This window comes from Aristolochia californica, unplaced genomic scaffold, assembly GCF_029961685.1.
Source record: "Aristolochia californica isolate CCGP_79_NKW_82.1479 unplaced genomic scaffold, dmAriCali1.0.hap1 SCAF_3, whole genome shotgun sequence".
In the NCBI taxonomy this organism is placed as follows: domain Eukaryota; kingdom Viridiplantae; phylum Streptophyta; class Magnoliopsida; order Piperales; family Aristolochiaceae; genus Aristolochia; species Aristolochia californica.
The window spans coordinates 42,550,357-42,569,029 of record NW_027181992.1 but is presented as its reverse complement, the minus strand read 5'-3'; the positions used below and the strand labels follow the sequence as shown (position 1 = coordinate 42,569,029).

Below are 18,673 nucleotides of genomic sequence, written 5' to 3'. Positions count from 1 at the left end.
TCATGGTAAATAAAATATTGTTAAAGAGAGCATTTGATCAATTATTTTAGTTTAATTATCCCATTTTTATAATTAATTAAACTAATCATTTTTTATTTTGTAAAAATATATTATTAATTAATAGTACATAAAAAATCCATCTTCTATTATTAATAAAATAAGTATTTTTATTTATTCAATATATTCAATTTGTAATTACTTTATTAAATTAGTGATTTAATATTCATAATTAAAATATTGTCAAAGTAAACATTAAATTAGAGATTTTTAATGTTAAAATATATCTTAAGTTATTAAAATATTTATTTATTTATTTATTATATTCGCTTATGTTATTTTTTTTTTATTTTTTATTTTTTATAATTTATTACTATCAAACGTAATTATTATATTATTTTATAATAAACTATACTCATTAATTAATATAATATAGTATTTAATTAATTAGTATAATAATATATTTTAATACTACATTAAATCACTTATTAGTGTAATAACCATGTTTATTTTGATTAATTATCTGTTTAGGTATATGTTATATTTAAGTATATTATAAAAAGTTACTCATTCTCTAATTTACATAATACTTTTCATTTTGTAACACTAACTCGTCTACACTAACACCCAAGGAAGTAACACTATATTAAAATTTTGATAATTAAGATTTTCTCTCAAGTTTTTACTTCTTTTCTTTTCTCCCCAAATTCCATCATTTTGTAAGATTTTCTCTTATTTTCTTTTCTGTCAATGATTCTCTACTCTCAAACAACGAAAAAAAATTTTCTCCCATTTTCTTTTTTTTTCTTTTCTACAATTCCAAACAGGCCCAAAATAAAATAAAACCTTATATTCAGAAACCGTATTATCATGTCCCCTGTCCATTAAAACAAGAGCAAATTTCATTTTTTCACATTAAACATTCTAGTTTCTCGATATTTTATATGCACAGCTAATATCATAAAAGGTTAACCAAACCAAAAGAGTCATGAGAAGAACGATTAATCCCTTCTAGATTCTTAATCATGCAAAACATTTTCACCTTATAAATAGCAAAAATAGTGATCTGATTGTTCTTTCACAAGTGATTCAATGACAATCAGAAGAATTAATTTTTTTTTTATTTTTTTTATTTTTTTATTTTTTGCAAAAGGAGCAAAATTGATATATCAAAAATTTGGTAATTGGAAAGCTTGCCATTTTACCTGTCAGCCGCCGAAGCTTTGGCACAAGACGAATTCACGCTTTCACAAGCCTCAGCCGTCGAAAGCTATATTGCCCAGTCCACCTCAGCTCCATTCAAATTGGAAGTACAGGAGGCCGGTGTCCACCGATGTTGAGCTGACATGTTCTCAGTTCCCCCCAGTCTTGCAGCTCGTTCAGATACATGCCTTTCACTGTTTTCTTTCATCACCCGAGGAATTTGGCGATGATCAAACTAATAACAATGAATACACTGTACAGCCCAACGAGGCAATAGCCCCAAAATCTGGGTACTCTGAACCCATGCCAAGTCACCACTAACAAAGATCCCATCAGGCTCAGTAATAAGAATACAAACGCCACTATAATGCTGATATGGAAACGGAGCTCATATGCGTCTGGATATACATCAGCTGTCTGTAGCACTAGTGCAGTCCCCAGACCCACAAGCAAATTGAACATCGGACCAGCAAAACACCCAGCCATGGCCATGGCAGGCTGTCCAGCCTTGGCAACGGCTACATCAGCTACAAGATCCCCAACCGAGTTTCCCCAAGCAAGCACTGTCAGCCCAAGAAGCTGAGGGGGCAACTCCAAAATGGACCCTAGTGCAGATAAACATTCCAGTAGTTCACCTGCTACAGTTGATATCCAAAAGACACTCATCACAAAACCTGTCAGGATGGTAGCTAATTGCTGATTCTGTGGGGGTTCAGTATCCATTAAGTAGTTAAGTACTGCAAGAAAAAGACTTGTGCACAGAACCACGGACCAGAGAGGGAAAAGAGTGTTTGGAAGAAGAAATATGACAGGAAGGTTAAATGGGATAAGTGATCTAAATGAATACATTGTAGCAAGAGGACAGAGAGCAATGTTGGCTGAGGTATAGAATCTGCTCCACTCGGAGGTTGTTGCTGAAGGAACTGTTAGCTTTAGAAGTGTTGAGACTGGAAGCTCCCACAGCCTTGTGACCTGTCTAAGCACCCATGAAAACAGAACACTCAGGTACTTCTCCATACGGTTTTCAAAACTCTTAGCCATTGAGAGTTAACGATAGCTGGAGAAAATAAAAATAAAAGAAAGAATAATACATAACAGATGCTGTGAAGGAATATTAAATAATATGATTCTTTTAAACTTTTGTGCTCTCATATAATTGGTACAAACTGCGTTAAAGTTCTTTGGGTGATTATTTAAGTTTAAATTAAAAAAAACAAATCCAGAGACAAACTCCAATTTCACTTGTTTATAAGGTCAGACCAAACATTTTCAACATCTCGATATTGCGAAATTTTTTTTTAATGATGAGAAAGAGACAATAATAGAAGAAGAAACAGAAACACTTCCGTGGGAAAAGAAAGTACATTGGAAAGATTACAGGGAAGATCTCAAATAAACAACCATATTTATATAACAAAAAAACTGAATAATAATCAAGTGAAATGGTAATTTCCACGACAAGTCACAAGAAGTTCAATTTCCAGTAAAGAAACTAGCTTTGTGAACCTAAGAAAGAGTCAAGGATCAAGATATGTGTTTCATCTCATAAAAAAACCACCTTAGTATCCTGGAGAGATTGTTAGGTATCTAATCAATATGCCAAAAACTCCAAAGCTGATAGAATATGAAAAGCTAGACCCTTATTGCATACTAGACTGGCGTATCTAATCAATATGCCAAAAACTCCAAAGCTGATGGAATATGAAAAGCTAGACCCTTATTCCAGACTAGGCTGGCCAAACCTGGCACCCATGCCTCAGGTTGGGTGTCACAAGACCATAACAATGCACCATGCTGCCATGCCTATGTCTATGGTGACCCACTTTGGACCAGATAGCCCTTTTCACCTTTGTGATAGCTCTCACTCTGGTACTGGATAGACCTTTTCATAGGCCACTGGCTCCAAGATTCAAACATGTGACTTGGTGCCTGCTCTAATACCAACTTATTACATGCTCAACCTCAAGAGAGACAGAGAGGGAGATGGAGAGGATTTAGGGAAGTTTGGCGTGACTGAGAGAAAAACAAGAGTTTGCCTGAGAAGGAGATAATCATGGAGATGAGGCTAAGGTTGGTTAGGAACATAGAGAGAGAGAGAGAAAAAAAAAAAGGATTGACTCAACGTGTCTTCTCCCTTTCACCTATTCTCTTTAAATAAACATCTTACTTTGACACAGAACTCCTAACAAATAAAGAACACCTAAAGAAGTAAACATCTACTCCAGAGGAAACGAAGGAATGTCTAACCGGGAAACTACCTAGTGGGAGAAGTCGCCCACTATCAAACTACCTTCCAGAAAAGGAAATTCCTTCCCCTCTTCCATGGCAACTTAGAGGTTTCCTTCTACCTTCTTCCTCATTCACACCAACTAAGAGAAACAGAGAAACTTCCTCCCAAAGTTGATTCGACCCTTACACACTCAGACAATTACTCCCATAATTCCCTTACACCCAATAGACATATATCCCCCATTTAATAATATAAATACTACAATCAGAGTTCACTTCCTCAAAACCAAATGATGACAAAAGGATGTTAATGATTTGATTGTACAGTTGATGTGATCAACTAAAGTGGCATTATGATTATCAAGCCTCCATGTAACAGACTTATTCTACTCAAGAAATCTGGGCATGTGTACTGCAATCCATTACATAAACATTCACAAAACCAAATTGAATGAATCCAACTTCATCAGGTGAAAACTGGAGAGGCTTAACATTATGAAACAATTTAAATGGATAACACATAGGATGCTGGTCAGAACAGATATCAGAAAATTTTAGAAGAGAAGCAGGTGGATTAGACCTTTAACTCAATCGCCAAATGGAATGATTTTAGAGCAAGAACTCAGGTTCAGGTCTCACTAGGTAAGCAGTCCAACATTCAAAAACAGGAAAATCTAAACCAATAGAAGAGAAGTAGAGTCCATAGTGTAGTGATTCTTTAGGAATCTAAAATATGCTGAAGCTTTCTGATCCGAGATATCAGTAGCAAACCATGCTCCTGAACATTAACTGAACTGAACCATGAGTAGAATTTATCAACTCTCAGTATTAAGTGAAACAACCGCAAACATCAGTATCACTTAATTACTGGCGTGTGGAGCAACTGTACAATCTAGCACAATGGATATCTTCACCTCTCAACTATAGGTGACAGGTGATATCACACCAGAGATATCCTCATTTAACTCGAGAACATAAAACTACTACCTGGGGCCTTACACCTTGGCTGATGAGGAGCCTATCTGTTATGGATAGAACTCATAGAATCTGGGGTCATATTGTTTAAAATCAAAAGCAAATATTCCAAGTATTCTAGGACACATCAATAATATACGACATCCTCTGTACACATAACAGAATTGAAGTTCAACACTACCCTCAACAAATTTTTTCTCATCCCATCTCCAGAGGTATCTAGAAAGCAGTGTTCTTATTAACTTTACCATCGCATTACCTCTTTGTTTTTTGAATGTTGAATACCTTAACCTGGTAAGACTAGAACTCAAGACCTCACACTACCCATAAGATCATTGAGCCAAATACCCAATCCACACTATTGGATTGTTCTTAGAGTATGCTCCTCAACACAGAATACAGAATATGTGGTCCTATTCTATGGTTGGAAGAATTTCTTCTTTCTATCAATCAGATTTAAGAGTGATAGATAATGAAGATTTCTCTGCTATCTCTCAAATGTTATAAATGAATAATTATTGTCCTGCTAGCTTTTGCAGCCAATGGTATTGGATTGACAACATGTGGCCGTGTTCTATGACCCAATTTAAAATCTCAAAAGGCAATCTCACAGTTCCAATGTTGGAGCTGTTGTGAGCACATTGAGCTTTAGGTGGTAGGATATTTAGCATCAAATCAAGTGTAATTATGCATCACAATGTTAATTTAGACAGGCAGCTCCATTCGCACAACTATATGAGGATGAAATTCCACATCATGCATTAAATTTAGCTTCCAGTCTGATCCAGTGTTAGTACAAACTAACTGAATTTCACATCTTGAGCAGATATATTCTTCTAGGGTCCCGTATAAGGTGTAACCATGCTTCACCTTGAATGAGCAAAGTGAGATACCATCTTCAAGTATCTGTCCACCTGTGCAGAGAAAAGTAAATGTCTGGTTTTTGGCAAACAGGTAATTAAACTCAATGCTGAGTCTTTTCATGACCCATTCTGAACTGCTATGAGTAATAAGATAATTTCTTCCTAGGGGTTCGGGCCATACCAAGTTGGAGAAACACATCCTATCTAATAATCTTTGAACAACTGGTGGCTTGGACATTTGCATCAATGATCACGTGAAGGGGATGGTGAGGGAGGGTGCCAAGTGTGAGGTCTTGAGTTAAAGTCTCACCAGGGGGAGGTCTATGTATGTGTATGTACTTGTGTATATAGTCAACATCCTAAGAAAAAAAAATCTCAACAGGTCATTTTGAATCTTGACTCAGCCTAATCTGCTACCACTTACCAGAATGTAACTTCCACGCAACAGGCTCTTAACAGTCACCAAAAAATTTTTATTGGGGCTAGAAAGTTCCAGGAAATGTTTTTGAAAGTTTTTTTTTAAACAAGTTTTTGAAAGTTTTGAGACACTTGCACTAAAAATCATTCAAATTATCTTTAAAACTACATCAAACAAATGTTTCCTCAACATAAAAGTTAAAAATGAAAAATCAATTAAGTGATTTGTTTAACTAAGTTGTCAAGTAACACGCACACATCTATATCTACATCTATATCTATATCTATATCTATATCTATATCCATCACTATATATTTATGGATATATGTATGTATGTATAACAATATGAACCTAAGTCCATTTAAGTTAGGTGCACCCAATTTTTTAATTTCATCATCAAAATTTACTTTTTTTTTTTTTTTTTTTTTGCATGTTACAAATTTCAGTTGAATTAATTAAAAATTATTTTTTAATTCCAAATTAATTTCTTATATCATGCATTCATGATTATTTTTATGAATTTATTTTCAACAATGAAATGGTGATAAATGGCATTGTTGTAAATCTAATAAAGCAAACAATATTCTTGTAAATAGTATGATTTTTTTCTCCTTAAAAAATCTCTCTAGTTATAAGAATGCCACTTACTTCGTTATATTGATGGCAAGACCACTACCTCCATTTTATCATTTTTTTTTTTAAATGATCCTCCATTTCATCATTAAAAAAAGATAATATGAGAAAAAAGATCTAAGATAAATTTCAATCATGAATGCATGAGACAAGAAAAAGATATACAGTAAGAAGAAATTAAGTTTTAAGTCAATCAATTTAAACTTAATGGTTAAATTTAAAAATTAGGTGTACCAAATTTCAATGGACTTAGGCTCATACTCCTCTCTCTTTTTCATGAATTTATTTATTTATTTTGAAAGGCAGTGGAATATATTATACAAATGCCAGAACCACTGAAACCTTGGGGAGATGAAAGGTGGTGTGCGTACCCCTAGTAAGGTGACAGCAGTAAGGATAGAGGAGAGAATGGTAATTAAGACCTCTTTCTCACGTTCAGACTTTGTTTTCAGGCTTGAGGAGTATGCCGTGTTGGTTTTCTGTAGAGTTAGCATTTTTCTATCAGCTTTTGTAAGACTTGTTGCAGTTGGGTAAAAGGAGAAAATAATAGGTTGGATACAGAGAAGTTGCTAGTGGTATTTCTGATTTTGATGATGATTGTGAAGGGTACATTTGTTTAAGGTGTTGAGATAAATGATTCAATACAGCCAGAAGGTAACTTATCTAGTTCTCAAGGCTGACAGCTTGTCTGTGCCTATAGTTGGTGTGAAGGCATGGAATAAGAGAGATTGTGAGAGGAGGAAGGAGAGAGGAGAGAAAGGGGGAGAAACGACAGCAAGAGAGAAGGATCTCTTGTGATTAGGGTTCTGGTCGACCTCTAATCACCTTTTACAACTTAAAACATGTATAAGGACAATAATGCCCCTATTCACTTAAACTCAGTTACAACATTAACCCCAACATTACACCTCCTAATTACATGAAACTTGAACAACATAAACTATCAAACATACTGAATAAGATAAGACTATTCCTAGGAGGTGCAGACAGTGAGAAATTACCAAATTTCCTTTTATAATATTTTTCAACAATTGGAAACTTAGCCATCATAAGATGTGGTGTTTGTGGAGGTGATAAGATAAAGCAAAATAATCTCTGGTGGTGCTTCAATCGATTGAAAACATGTGTTGTTAGAAGTTAAACGCAAACCAAGATATCATTACCAGAAAAGTAAACTAAAAATGGACAAGAAGTTAATCTTGATTCCAAAAGGGTGGTTCGAATGGCAGAGACAATAACATGTTGACTTGGCAATCCATCTGAAACAATTTTTTGGAACTAAGGCAATGCAACACACTTGAAAGGTGAGCCTAATGATAATCTGGATCCCTCGTGGTCCAACTGGTTTGCCAACCAAGACACTTACACAGCACATGTGGAGGTAAAGTGTCAAAGCAATCTGACTTTCTTTCACACAGTAAATGTGGAAGCTCCGAAGTTTTTAATGATTTCCTATTGGTCTATAAGCCTTGTAATTCACTTAAGTAATCCTGTCTTGGTCTGACATGGACCAACACATCAACTCAGCATGGGTTCTTTGCTGCCCATTGTTAAAATCCATTTGCCCCCTTGTTGTCTTTGGACTTGGTCCAATATTGGGTCTTACCCCTCCTAGCCCTATTCCTGTGATGGGAGCCTATGGCCTAAGAGTAATCACAAGGAATTTCAGATCAGCCATGCCATAGGAGAATACATCCTTTTGGATACCTAACTAGGGCATATTTGCAGATGCTCCATGTTATTGTAGTATTTTTCAACCATTTGTTGGTGGTGTACATGCTTAGTACGTAGGAAAGACTATAGCATCCACTTGAGTACAATGCGCTTCTCTAATGGATACTATCGGTAATGTTTGCTTTTGTACTTCTACGGTTGTACGCCTTTCTCTTGTCTTGTATAACATATAGTATTGCCAAAATAAGAGAAAATCTAGGATAACTAATTAATTATGTTTCCTTTCTTCGACACCTATTATCAATAAGAATTTGTCATTAGTCCTTCAAATTATCCACTTGAGTACAATATGCTTCTCTAATGGATACTATCGGTAATGTTTGCTTTTGTACTTCTACGGTTGTACGCCTTTCTCTTGTCTTATATAACATATAGTATTGCCAAAATAAGAGAAAATCTGGGATAACTAATTAATTATGTTTCCTTTCTTCGACACCTATTATCAATAAGAATTTGTCATTAGTCCTTTAAATTATATAGCATAAAATTGTCAAATGATGATTCTTGTGCATTTTGCATTCGTTTCTAAATGGTCTCTTATTTGCCTCCTTGATGTGGATGTCAAGTTTCTCAAAAGTTTCATATCCATTTTTTTAAAAATTTCAATTCCTATGATTCTCTTTGATCACTTTTTTTTTCTTTTGAATATTATGTTCATTACTTGTTTTTGTTTCCTACTCTAATAACTATGACTTACAACCTCTTCCACAAGCAACAGATAAAAGGATGACAAATAAACTTCTTGTTACATTATAGAATAAGGAATACAAAGAGACCCCAAAAGCAAGGTGAGCAAGATAGTCAACTAAGAGGAAGGAATCCCCTATTGCAAGTGAAGGTCAAGAGACCCTAAACTTGGTAAGAGAATCTGATTCATCATTGACAATCCTAGGAGTTTGCTATCAAGTCACATGTTGAGAGGATCTTGTAAACATGTCGTAGTCTCCAAAAAGGGCTACACTTTTTCATCCAATTCATGACAAAAAGAGAGTTCCCTTCAACAATTAATAAGCAGGAGTAATATAAAGATTGAGCCCAGTTCCATCTGAAAATAACTAATCACTTAGGAGGCCTATTGCTTCGTCTTATAAACCAATGGACTTTCGTTTAACACTTATCTATATGGGCTATTCCTTCCAGTATTCTCTCCTCCCCCTCCCCCCTCATGTCCAAGCTTACACACATTGATAATGGACCTAAGACTTGGATAACAATAAGGGGTACAAACTTAATGGGGTAAAAACTAGGCCACAAAAGCAAATGTGCAACTTTGATACATGTAAAGATTAAGCTCGGTTCCATCCCAAAATGACTAACCACTTAGGAGGTCTAACTCGATCTTATAAGCTAATAGACTTTCGTAACACTTCTATGTGGGACTATGCCACTAAGAACTAAGTTGAGTAACATCAGTAGAGCTTTACTGTCAGCTTCAATGGAGTAAGCAAAGACAACGGGTCCTAAATAGACTAATATGACAGATCAGTCATGATTTTGAAGAATGCCTCCAATACCAGCTAGGGCAAGGTTCCCTATTGAACTTCTGTCAAAATTCTGCTTTACGCAACCATGAGGGGGAGCTAGCCAGCTAATAATTGAACTTGTGTTAGGGGAAGAACCCCCAAAGCATGGCCCTAGGAGCGGGTGGATTGGATTGAAGCTACCATGGTACTTCCAATGGATTTCTTTGTTCCTTGGAAAGTCCTTGCACTTCTTGCCTGAGTTGCCAGAAAACAGAGGCAACAGATAATTTCCTGAGATTCTGCCCAGTTTCTGAGAAAGGGCCACATTGGTGAATAAATTCTGTTATTGATTGTAGAAAACAGGATGAAGCAAAAAACTTCCCAATTATGGCAACCTAAACAGAGTAGTTGTAACAGCAGTGAAGAAGAGAGTGATTTTCTGTATCTTCAACTTGGACACATAAAAGGGAGTTTACTGTAGGTTGACCCTGTTTTACTTAATTCGTTACATGTTAAGACCTTTTCTATGGCTGCAGTCCGGAGCAAGTGAAGTACTTTTGATAGCCCTTTGAGCTTCCAAGAGCTGGCAGAAAACGATCCTTTGACTAATGGCCAACTAGACTGGAGAATCTCATAATACGACAAAGTGGAGAATTGACCCAAGGTTCCAGCTCTCCAGATTGGATGATCAAAGCCCTGGTCCGCTATAAAGAGAGGCTCAAGCGAGCTAACCAAACCCAAAAGCTCATCTGTCTCTTCATCTGAGAAAGATCTTCTGAGTTGAAGATTCCAACCATGCAATGAGTCAAAGCTTGACTGTACAGATTGCACAAAATTATTCTGATTTCTGGTAAAAAGATATAGCATTGGAAATTGATGAGAAAGGGGTGAGTTCCCAATCTACCTATTTGTCCAAATTTTGACATGACAACCGTCTCCTACAAGGAGTCTGAGATGATGCTCAAATTGGTGCTTTCTGAAGTGATGATCTTCCACAGGAATGATGCTCTGTAATTGGAAGAGTTTGAGGGAAGCCAGGAGGCGAGGGGCAGTGGATTTTGCACAAATAACTTTTGTCCATAATGTGGACTTTTCAGCTGAGCTCAAAAGCCACTTACCAAAAAAAGGCATAGTTCATTTGCTTGAGCCTTCTAATTCCCCCATTCTTCTGGTTTGACAACTTGGTCCGAACAAACTAGTGGATATTTGAACCTGTCTGAAGATCCCAACCATAAGTACTTCCTTTCTGTAGCTTCAAGCGTGCCAATACTGACTGGAGAAGGGATAAGGAGAGGCAGTAGACGAGAATGCCAGCCAACACAGAGTTAGTAAGGGTGGTACTTAGTAAGGCGGGGAGGCTCATCCTTTTCAAGTCTTGCATTGTAGGAATTCCTAATTATACACTATCTTTTATGCCTTGCCCTACCTCCATATGTAAGTCTATGGATAGGCTCAAAAGAATAATTCTATGGAGGGGATCGAGCAATGCCTTTAAATATCATTTGGTCAAATGGGATGATGTATATTTGCCGACGAATATGGGTGGCTGGGAATTCGGAAATCTAAGGATATGAATCAAGCGCTGCTTCTAAAATGGCTATGGAAGTTCAATACCCATTCTTCAAATCTTTGGAAGGAAATGGTTCTTGCTAAGCTTGGTGGGGACACTCATTGGTGGATGTCAAGTGGTAATCGGAGAGGTCTATCCTCAATATGGAGAGCTTTATACCCTCCGCTTCCAAAATTTTCTTCCGTGAGTAGATTCTATGTTGGCAATGGAAGATCACTCAAGTTTTGGGAAGATTTGTGGATGGGGCAGGTGCCATTATAGGTTGCCTTCAGAAGTCTTTTTCTCCTCACATCTCGTAGAGACATATCAGTGGCCGAAGCTTTTGAGGGGGGTGGTATGAGCCTTCATCCTAGAAGGGGTCTTTTGGATAGTGAGGCTCTGGAGGCCAGTCGTTTGATGGACTCAGTTTTTTTTTATGAAAGTACGTATATTGATAAAAGAGAGAATTACAAACCTAGCTAAGGACCTGGCTCCACAACAAAGTGTTGGAGAGACACCCCCGCTTTAGCTTGAGAGTCTGCTAAGTGGTTAGCAGAGCATGGAATGTTTTTCCACAAACAATTTAGACCAGAAAGTAAATTACAGATTTCCTTGAACATATCCCAATGCCGCCAGGGGGGATGACCATGATTTGCGCACCAATTGATTATAACTGCCGAGTCACCTTCAATATAGAGGGTGCCAGAGAGATGGGTAGAGAAGACCTTGAGCCCATGCAGAAGTCCAGCAAGTTCTGCGGTAGTAGAGTCTGACTTGCCAAGGGGGCCAGCATATGAGAAGAGAAGTTCACTATTTTCATTATGAAGAACACCACCGAAACTTGCAGGACCAAGGCAGCCTAGAGCACTGCCATCAAAGTTGAGCTTGATACACCCAGAGGGGGGGGGGGTAGTCCAAGAGGCCATAGTAGGGGGAAGAGCTGGATGAGACATCTTGGCAAAGTTAGCCAATTTTCCCTGAAGTTTGCCGCACTGAATTTTTGAATTCTTTTTTATTTAAAAGCCAAACAGAGACTTGGCTTGCTATTTGGTTAGATAGGACCTCAATAGAGCAGGACTTGAGTTTGAATTTCCTTTTGTTGCGTTCTTTCCAGAGAGCCCAGATAATATGCCCGATGCAACAAGATATAATCATTCTCCCTAGCTTTGGTACTTGTGAGTTGACCAGTGAGAGGATAGTGTCAGGCAGATTTCTCGAAGCTTAGAATTGGAGGCCAATTTTGTTAAGAAGGGCTCTCCAAACTTGGTAGGCAAATTGGCATGAAAGGAGGACGTGGGATGCTGTTTCTAGGGTATTTATGCAGAATGGGCAGTGATGGTCTAAGATTGAGGTGCCTCTACGAATTAGAGCATCCGAGGTTAATATTTTGTTTCTGCAGGCAGACCAAATGAAGAATTTGGCTCTTGGAGGGGCTAGCAGATCCCAAGCATGAGCCGCTGGGTGTTTTGGATGATCTGGGAGATTGTTTAGGAAAGCATAAGCCAAAGATGAGGAGAAAGACCCTTTTGGACAAGGAGTCCAAATTAGAGTATCATCAGATGTGTCCATTTGCCTTCGAGGAAGAGTGAGGAGAAGTTGTGATGCTAGGAGAGCTTCTTCATCAGTGATGCCTTCTAAGGTTAAGATTCCAGTCTCCATTTTCTGATAGACTATCCGATATACTAATCTCTTGGTTACCAGCAAGGCCAAAGATAACTGGGGAGCTATTTGTCAGAGGTGTTTGTCCAATCCACTAGTTATTCCAGAACTTCGAAGTATTCCCATTACCAATATAACATTTGGTAGCTATTTTGAAATTGGGAAGTAGTTGAGCAATTTTTTTCCATGCAAGTGAGAGAGAGCGGCTTCTCCCTCCTCATATCCACCAGCCAGAGGAAAGATTTCCTTTTTCCTTGACGAAAGCTCTCTACAGCAAAAGATGATTCATGTTATACTTCCAAAGCCATTTAAGCAACAGGGCAGAGTTCATTGTGGATGTGTCTCGAATTCCTAGCCCACCTAGCTATTTTGGTTTACAAACCTCCTCCCATTTGACCAAATGATATTTTTTTTTGGCCATTAGGACCTCCCCAAAGGAAGCATCTTTTAATGAGCTCAATTTTGTTCTTAATAGATGAAGGGTAGTGAAACATGGACAGATAATAGTTTGGGATTCCTTGAAGACATGATTTGATGAAAACTAATTTGCCTGCTTCTGAAAGAAATTTCCCTCTCCAGGTGGTAAGTCTTCCTTCAAGACGTTCAATGATAGGGTGCCAAGAAGCCTTAGAAGGGAGACGAGGGGTCCGAATGAAGTCCCAAATATGTTTCAGATGTTCTATCAATGCGGCAGCCCAAGTAGTTGGCCATAAAGTTAAGAAGGCCTGGTTCTATATTGTATCCTGAAATGAAGGATTTTTCCCAACTGATTTTTTGCCCAGATGAGATTTCAAATAAGCCCAAAATAGCACTAAGATTTTGGATTTGATCGGGAGTGCCATCACAGAAAAGAATAGTGTCGTCACCATATTGGAGGAGGCTGACATCAAGGGCAGGATTGGGGATATAGGACTAAGCCAACCATAGGATTTGGCTGAACGGATCATTGTAGCTAATTGTTCCCCAATGACAGTGAATAGAAGAGGAGACAGAGGGTCCCCTTGTCTGAGTCCTCTAGAGCTTTTGAAATATCCATTGGGCTTGCCATTTATCAGAACAGAGTAGAGATATTGGAAATACAACTTCTCATCCAAAATCTCCAACGAGTGGGAAAGCCCATCTTAAGGAGGAGGCGATCAAGAAGATTCCAATTTACTCTATCAAAAGCTATTTCAAAGTTAAGTTTTAAAACCACCCTGGGGTTATTCCGATTCTTGAAGGAGTGGAGGATTTCATGTGATGTCATGGTTGAGTCAAGGATATTCCTACCAGCAATGAAGTCACATTGACTGGGACTAATGACTTTATGAAGAACAAATTTGAGGCATTTGGCAAGGACACAGGCCAAGATTTTATAAGGGCTAGTAGTGAGGCTAATCGGCCTGAAATCTTTAGCCTGACTGGACAAATGCATTCATATTTATAAATGGCAACTTTGATGGACTCGGTTATCTCGGTTAAAATTCATCCTTTGGAGGCAGACAAGCTCATTTGGTAGCCAGACAAAAGTGGCACATTCACTGTATCATCTGCATATGGCTTCATAAATGGCTAGAATGCGTCTTGGAGGGAGCATGAGATCAATTTCATATGGCGTCTATGTGCCCCTCCAAAGATAAAATTCTTCATGTGGAGCGCCTGTCAAGGCAAGATTCTCTCGACAGACGTGCTTAGAAGAAGAGATCACCCTTCAATTGACCCTTTGTGCCCATTTTGCAACTCTGAAGCTGAAACCACAAGCCACATTCTGCTTCAATGCATATTCTCTTGGAAGGTGTGGACTTCCATTCTTAGTAAGTTTGGGTTACAATTCTGCATGGCGGCTGATCTACTCTCGTTCAGTAGGTCGCTCACTGGTACCCCTCTGCCTGGCCTCAAAAAAATGATGCTCTCTATTTGTGCTAGTTTTATCCCGTGGGGGCTTTGGAATGAGCGTAATTGAAGACGATTTGGTGCAAAAAGTGAATATGCAGATCGGGTGGCGGATCGAGTGGTGGGTCATATATCTACTTGTCTTCTGACTAAAAAATCTTTCTCCTCTTTTTTTGGGCACCCCTGTTCGTGAAAACTGGAGAAATTTGGCTATGATGCCCTCTAGGACAAAGATCCCGGTTTTGCAAGAATGGACTCCTCCTAAACCCGGTTACCTTAAGTTAAAACTTTGATGGCTCGTCTCTTAGTAATCCTGGGATTTCTAGTTTCGGAGAGATTTACTTATGGCAGTCATTCTGGTAATCAGCTTTTCTCTTATGCTGGCCCTCAAGGCATATCCGACTCTACATCTGCAGAGCTTCATGGCCTCCTCTCCAGTATCCATGTTTTCAGAGACAAATGCAGCGGTCCTCTTCATATCAAAGGAGACTCAAAAGTGGTTATTGGATGGTGTGAGTGTGCATCCCCTCCCCCGTGGCGGCATTGGGATACATTTCAGGAGATTTTAGAAATTACCTCACTTGTATCTTGTATTTGGTCTCACATTCCAAAATCTGCAAATTCGGCAGTAGATGTGTTTGCCAAGCAAGAAGCTACCCTACAATCGCTGGTGGTAAGGGACTTGCTCCCTCAAATCTTGTAATTTCTCTCGTTTATTAATACATCTTTATAAAAAAAAAAGTAAGGGTGGCACAACCAGCAAAAGAGAGCATTTTTTCTTGCCACATTGCTAAGCATTTATCAAATCTTTCAACAATAGGAGTCCACAAACTGTTGGGAGGTCTACCTAAGAATAGAGGAAGCCCAAGATAGGCAGTGGGAAGATCAAGCACTTTGCAACGTAAGATTTTTGATAGCACATAATTTGGCTCACTTCCACATTCAGCCCAAAGATTCCTGACTTCTTCCAATTAGCTTTCATTCAGGTTGAGAAGAACTTGTATATTCAGAATCTCCTGTGATGTACCATTTAAAAGCACATTCTGTCATCTGAAAATTCCAGTAGGGGGACACAAATGCCATCTTTTCCTGCTTTAAACCAGAGATACAACCATGGTTTGACCAAAGAGAAGAAGGGAGCAAAGGATTTTGTCAACCACGTTAAAAAGGAAGGGGGAGAGAGGATTCCCTTGCCTTAATCTTCTGGTGCTTTTGAAGTGTCTTTTTGCTGTCCCATTAAGGAGAGTAGAGAAAGATGCCGAGGATACGAAACTATGAATCTAATCATGCCACTTTGGGGAAATCCAATTTTAGCAAGAGCTTGAATAAGAAAATTCCAACACACCTGGTCAAAAGCTTTCTCTATGTCTAGTTCGATGACAAGACCTTTGAGACACTCCTCTGGCTATCAATCAGCTCATGAGCAATCAAAGCAGAATCAGTGATTTGCCTTCCTAGAGTGAAAGCACTCCGATGGTCATTGATAATGTGAAGCTTGCTTGATCCTGAGAGCAAGCATTTTGTACAGCAGCATGAACAGGCTAGAGACTACACTTAAAACAAGTTCCTTTGCTTTTCTTGCCTTAGCTCCTAAATTATAATAATTTCTTTTAGTTTTACTCCTTTCCTAAATAACTTGCATGTTCTGAATGCCATCCACCAATTAGTCAACAAAAGCAGCCTGCCATCTTCACCAAGTATGTACAACAGCAATTGTTTAGACAATTCAACATCCTTTATGATGTGTGTTTTAAATCCAGAATATCAATGCCTTTTTTTGTCCAAATAGACATGGACATGAAGTTCTCTGCACATCCTGCACAGATTGATAATGACTAAAAATCATAGAACTTGTAAGCCCTAGGTAAGCCAGTGGATGACGCAACTATTTCCAAATTTAATGAACACTTCCCCTAGAAATCAACATGGAGTTAAGGCATGAGGCCCCTCATTAAAATGAGTTCTCAAAAGAACTTTAGAAGAGGGTAATCCTGCACAGATTGATAATGACTAAAAATGATAGAACTTGTAAGCCCTAGGTAAGCCAGTGGATGACACAACTATTTCCAAATTTAATGAACACTTCCCCTAGAAATCAACATGGAGTTAAGGAAGGCATGAGCCCACTCATTAAAATGAGTTCTCAAAAGAACTTTAGAAGAGGGTATGTCGGCGCAAATATCAATGAGATCATGTCAACCAAAGGGTAGGAATCTTGATACAACAAAACAACTTCTATTGAATTATTTTTAGTATTTTGTTTTTCCAATTACCAGAGCATTGTCAGTCTCTTTAATCACACAATACCTGGTCATTGCTATTAGGAGCCTGCCATGAAATGCAATCTGTAGTATGATGGTTTTCATAGAACTGTCGAGGACATGGGAAGGAAAAAGTTGTCAGCACCAAACTGAAATTCAAACTCAGGCCTCCCCAGGCATATGAATATTTGATATCAGTCACAGGAACAAGAGAGCATTTCACTGACCTGACCATTGGGATATATCTCAAGGCTTCGACCTTGGGCCTGTCTGAGATTACAAGGAAAATAGAAAATAGACGACAACCAAATTCAGGTTACCTACGCTCAGCATGATTGAAACAAACCCGCAGCTTGTTCATGATGAGTTTTCTGTCTATTTTTTTCCAAAGAATCTCTATTATATACTAAAGCAGCATCATTTGTCTAGTTCAGCAGCAGACAATGAGAGTTTCACGGCCCTACTATCCAACAATAGATTTCAACTTTAGAAATAATGTGTTATTTTGTCTCACATATACAACAAAAAACGCTTCTAATTTGGGGTTCGCACCGATAAACCATTGATTCCAAGCTTCATAGGACAACAACATGCGAAAAAATTATCAAGACATACCCAGATTCCGGGAACAAAATAAAACTACGATGGTCACAAAAATAAAGAAAAGTTTCCACGTCTAACCAAGAACGAACCTTTCCAAGGACTTCACAAGAACTTCCAGGGGGTTTCTCATCATGTTCAATCCGTGCCACCACTTCAGTGTTCTCACTATCCTCAGCCCACGAACACCTCTCAACATCTCTCACTCTACGCTCTTTCTCCGCCCCGACGTCCATCCATACCACGAAGCCCACAAAAAACAAGTAAAACCCCACAAAACCGACTGCCTGCCATAAGTAAATCTCTGCGGTCAGGTACACGTAAAACAACGCCAACGCTGCAATCAGATAGAAGAACACGTCCCGCACGAATGGCGCAGGGTCTACAGCAAAGGGTGCAGCGTGGACAGCTACCAGTCCAACAACAAAGGCAGAGACAAACGCTCCAGCAGAGAGTATTGCGCCGAAGCCAGTTCGAGCCCGTCCGGATCGGACAGCGGAGATGGAGGCAAATACGTCAGGGGCCCCGTTGCCGAGGGCAAGAAGAGAGACTGCGCCCATCGATGGCGAGAGGTTGAAATGGTCTGAGAGCGTAGTTACAATGCGAGAGAAGTGCGACTCCACGGTTTGGATGAGGAAGTAGAAGCAGAAGAGGAGGATCAGAGACAGAAATGGAACTGAGATAAACGAGTCTTCATTGAAAATGCAGAAGTGGAGATAGGAGTAGTTGATTAGAGAATCAGAGGAATTTGGAGACGAACAGATTGGTAGGGAAGACGACTGGAGAAGAGATCGAAAATGGGTTTGATTTCTGTGTGGATGAGTAGAGGTAATCGCGAAGAAGATGAAAACTGAGAGTAGAGTTATTGTGATTAAAAAGGTTTTTAGCACAGTTAAAGCCATGGTACATCACAAATGGCGTGTGACGAGAAATCTGGAGCTTGGTGTAATTTTCTAGAAGGCGTTCCTTTCTGTGTTTTATTTTCGAATCTCCAATTGATTGCTGTAAAGAGTTCGGCCGATCTGCGGTTCTGCAGTTCTGCATTCATGGAAGAATTGGGAGCGAAGCAGGCTGCTGGAGAGGTGCGCCGGAGGATTTTCCGAGCAAGGGGGAGAGCGGAGTGTTTGTCTCCCTCCAGTTGGGATTCTGGCAGGAGTGATCTGCGGTTGACTACCCAATCATAAGGAAACGCATCCGGCTCGAGAATTGAGATGTAT

The 18,673-nt window shown here is 38.8% G+C and overlaps 1 protein-coding gene across 1 annotated transcript; it reads right to left on the bottom strand.

The window, feature by feature from the left end:
• Nucleotides 1–634: 634 nt before the first annotated feature.
• LOC137960328 (cation/calcium exchanger 5-like) lies at nt 635–18,640 on the bottom strand. Its single transcript, XM_068807920.1, has 2 exons — nt 17,549–18,640; nt 635–2,172 (listed from the first exon to the last, which is right to left on the bottom strand). Exons 1-2 carry the CDS (start codon nt 18,356–18,358, stop codon nt 1,408–1,410), a joined length of 1,575 nt encoding a protein of 524 aa, XP_068664021.1. The 5' UTR covers nt 18,359–18,640; the 3' UTR covers nt 635–1,407.
• Between the last annotated feature and the right edge of the window lie 33 nt (nt 18,641–18,673).

Excerpts from the sequence above, each read along its gene's own strand:
- LOC137960328 (XM_068807920.1), bottom strand. The coding sequence starts at position 18,358 with ATGGCTTTAACTGTGCTAAAAACCTTTTTAATCACAATAACTCTACTC. Across the intron at positions 2,173-17,548 it reads CTTGTGAAGTCCTTGGAAAG|GTCACAAGGCTGTGGGAGCT; the intron begins GTTCGTTCTTGG and ends GTGCTTAGACAG.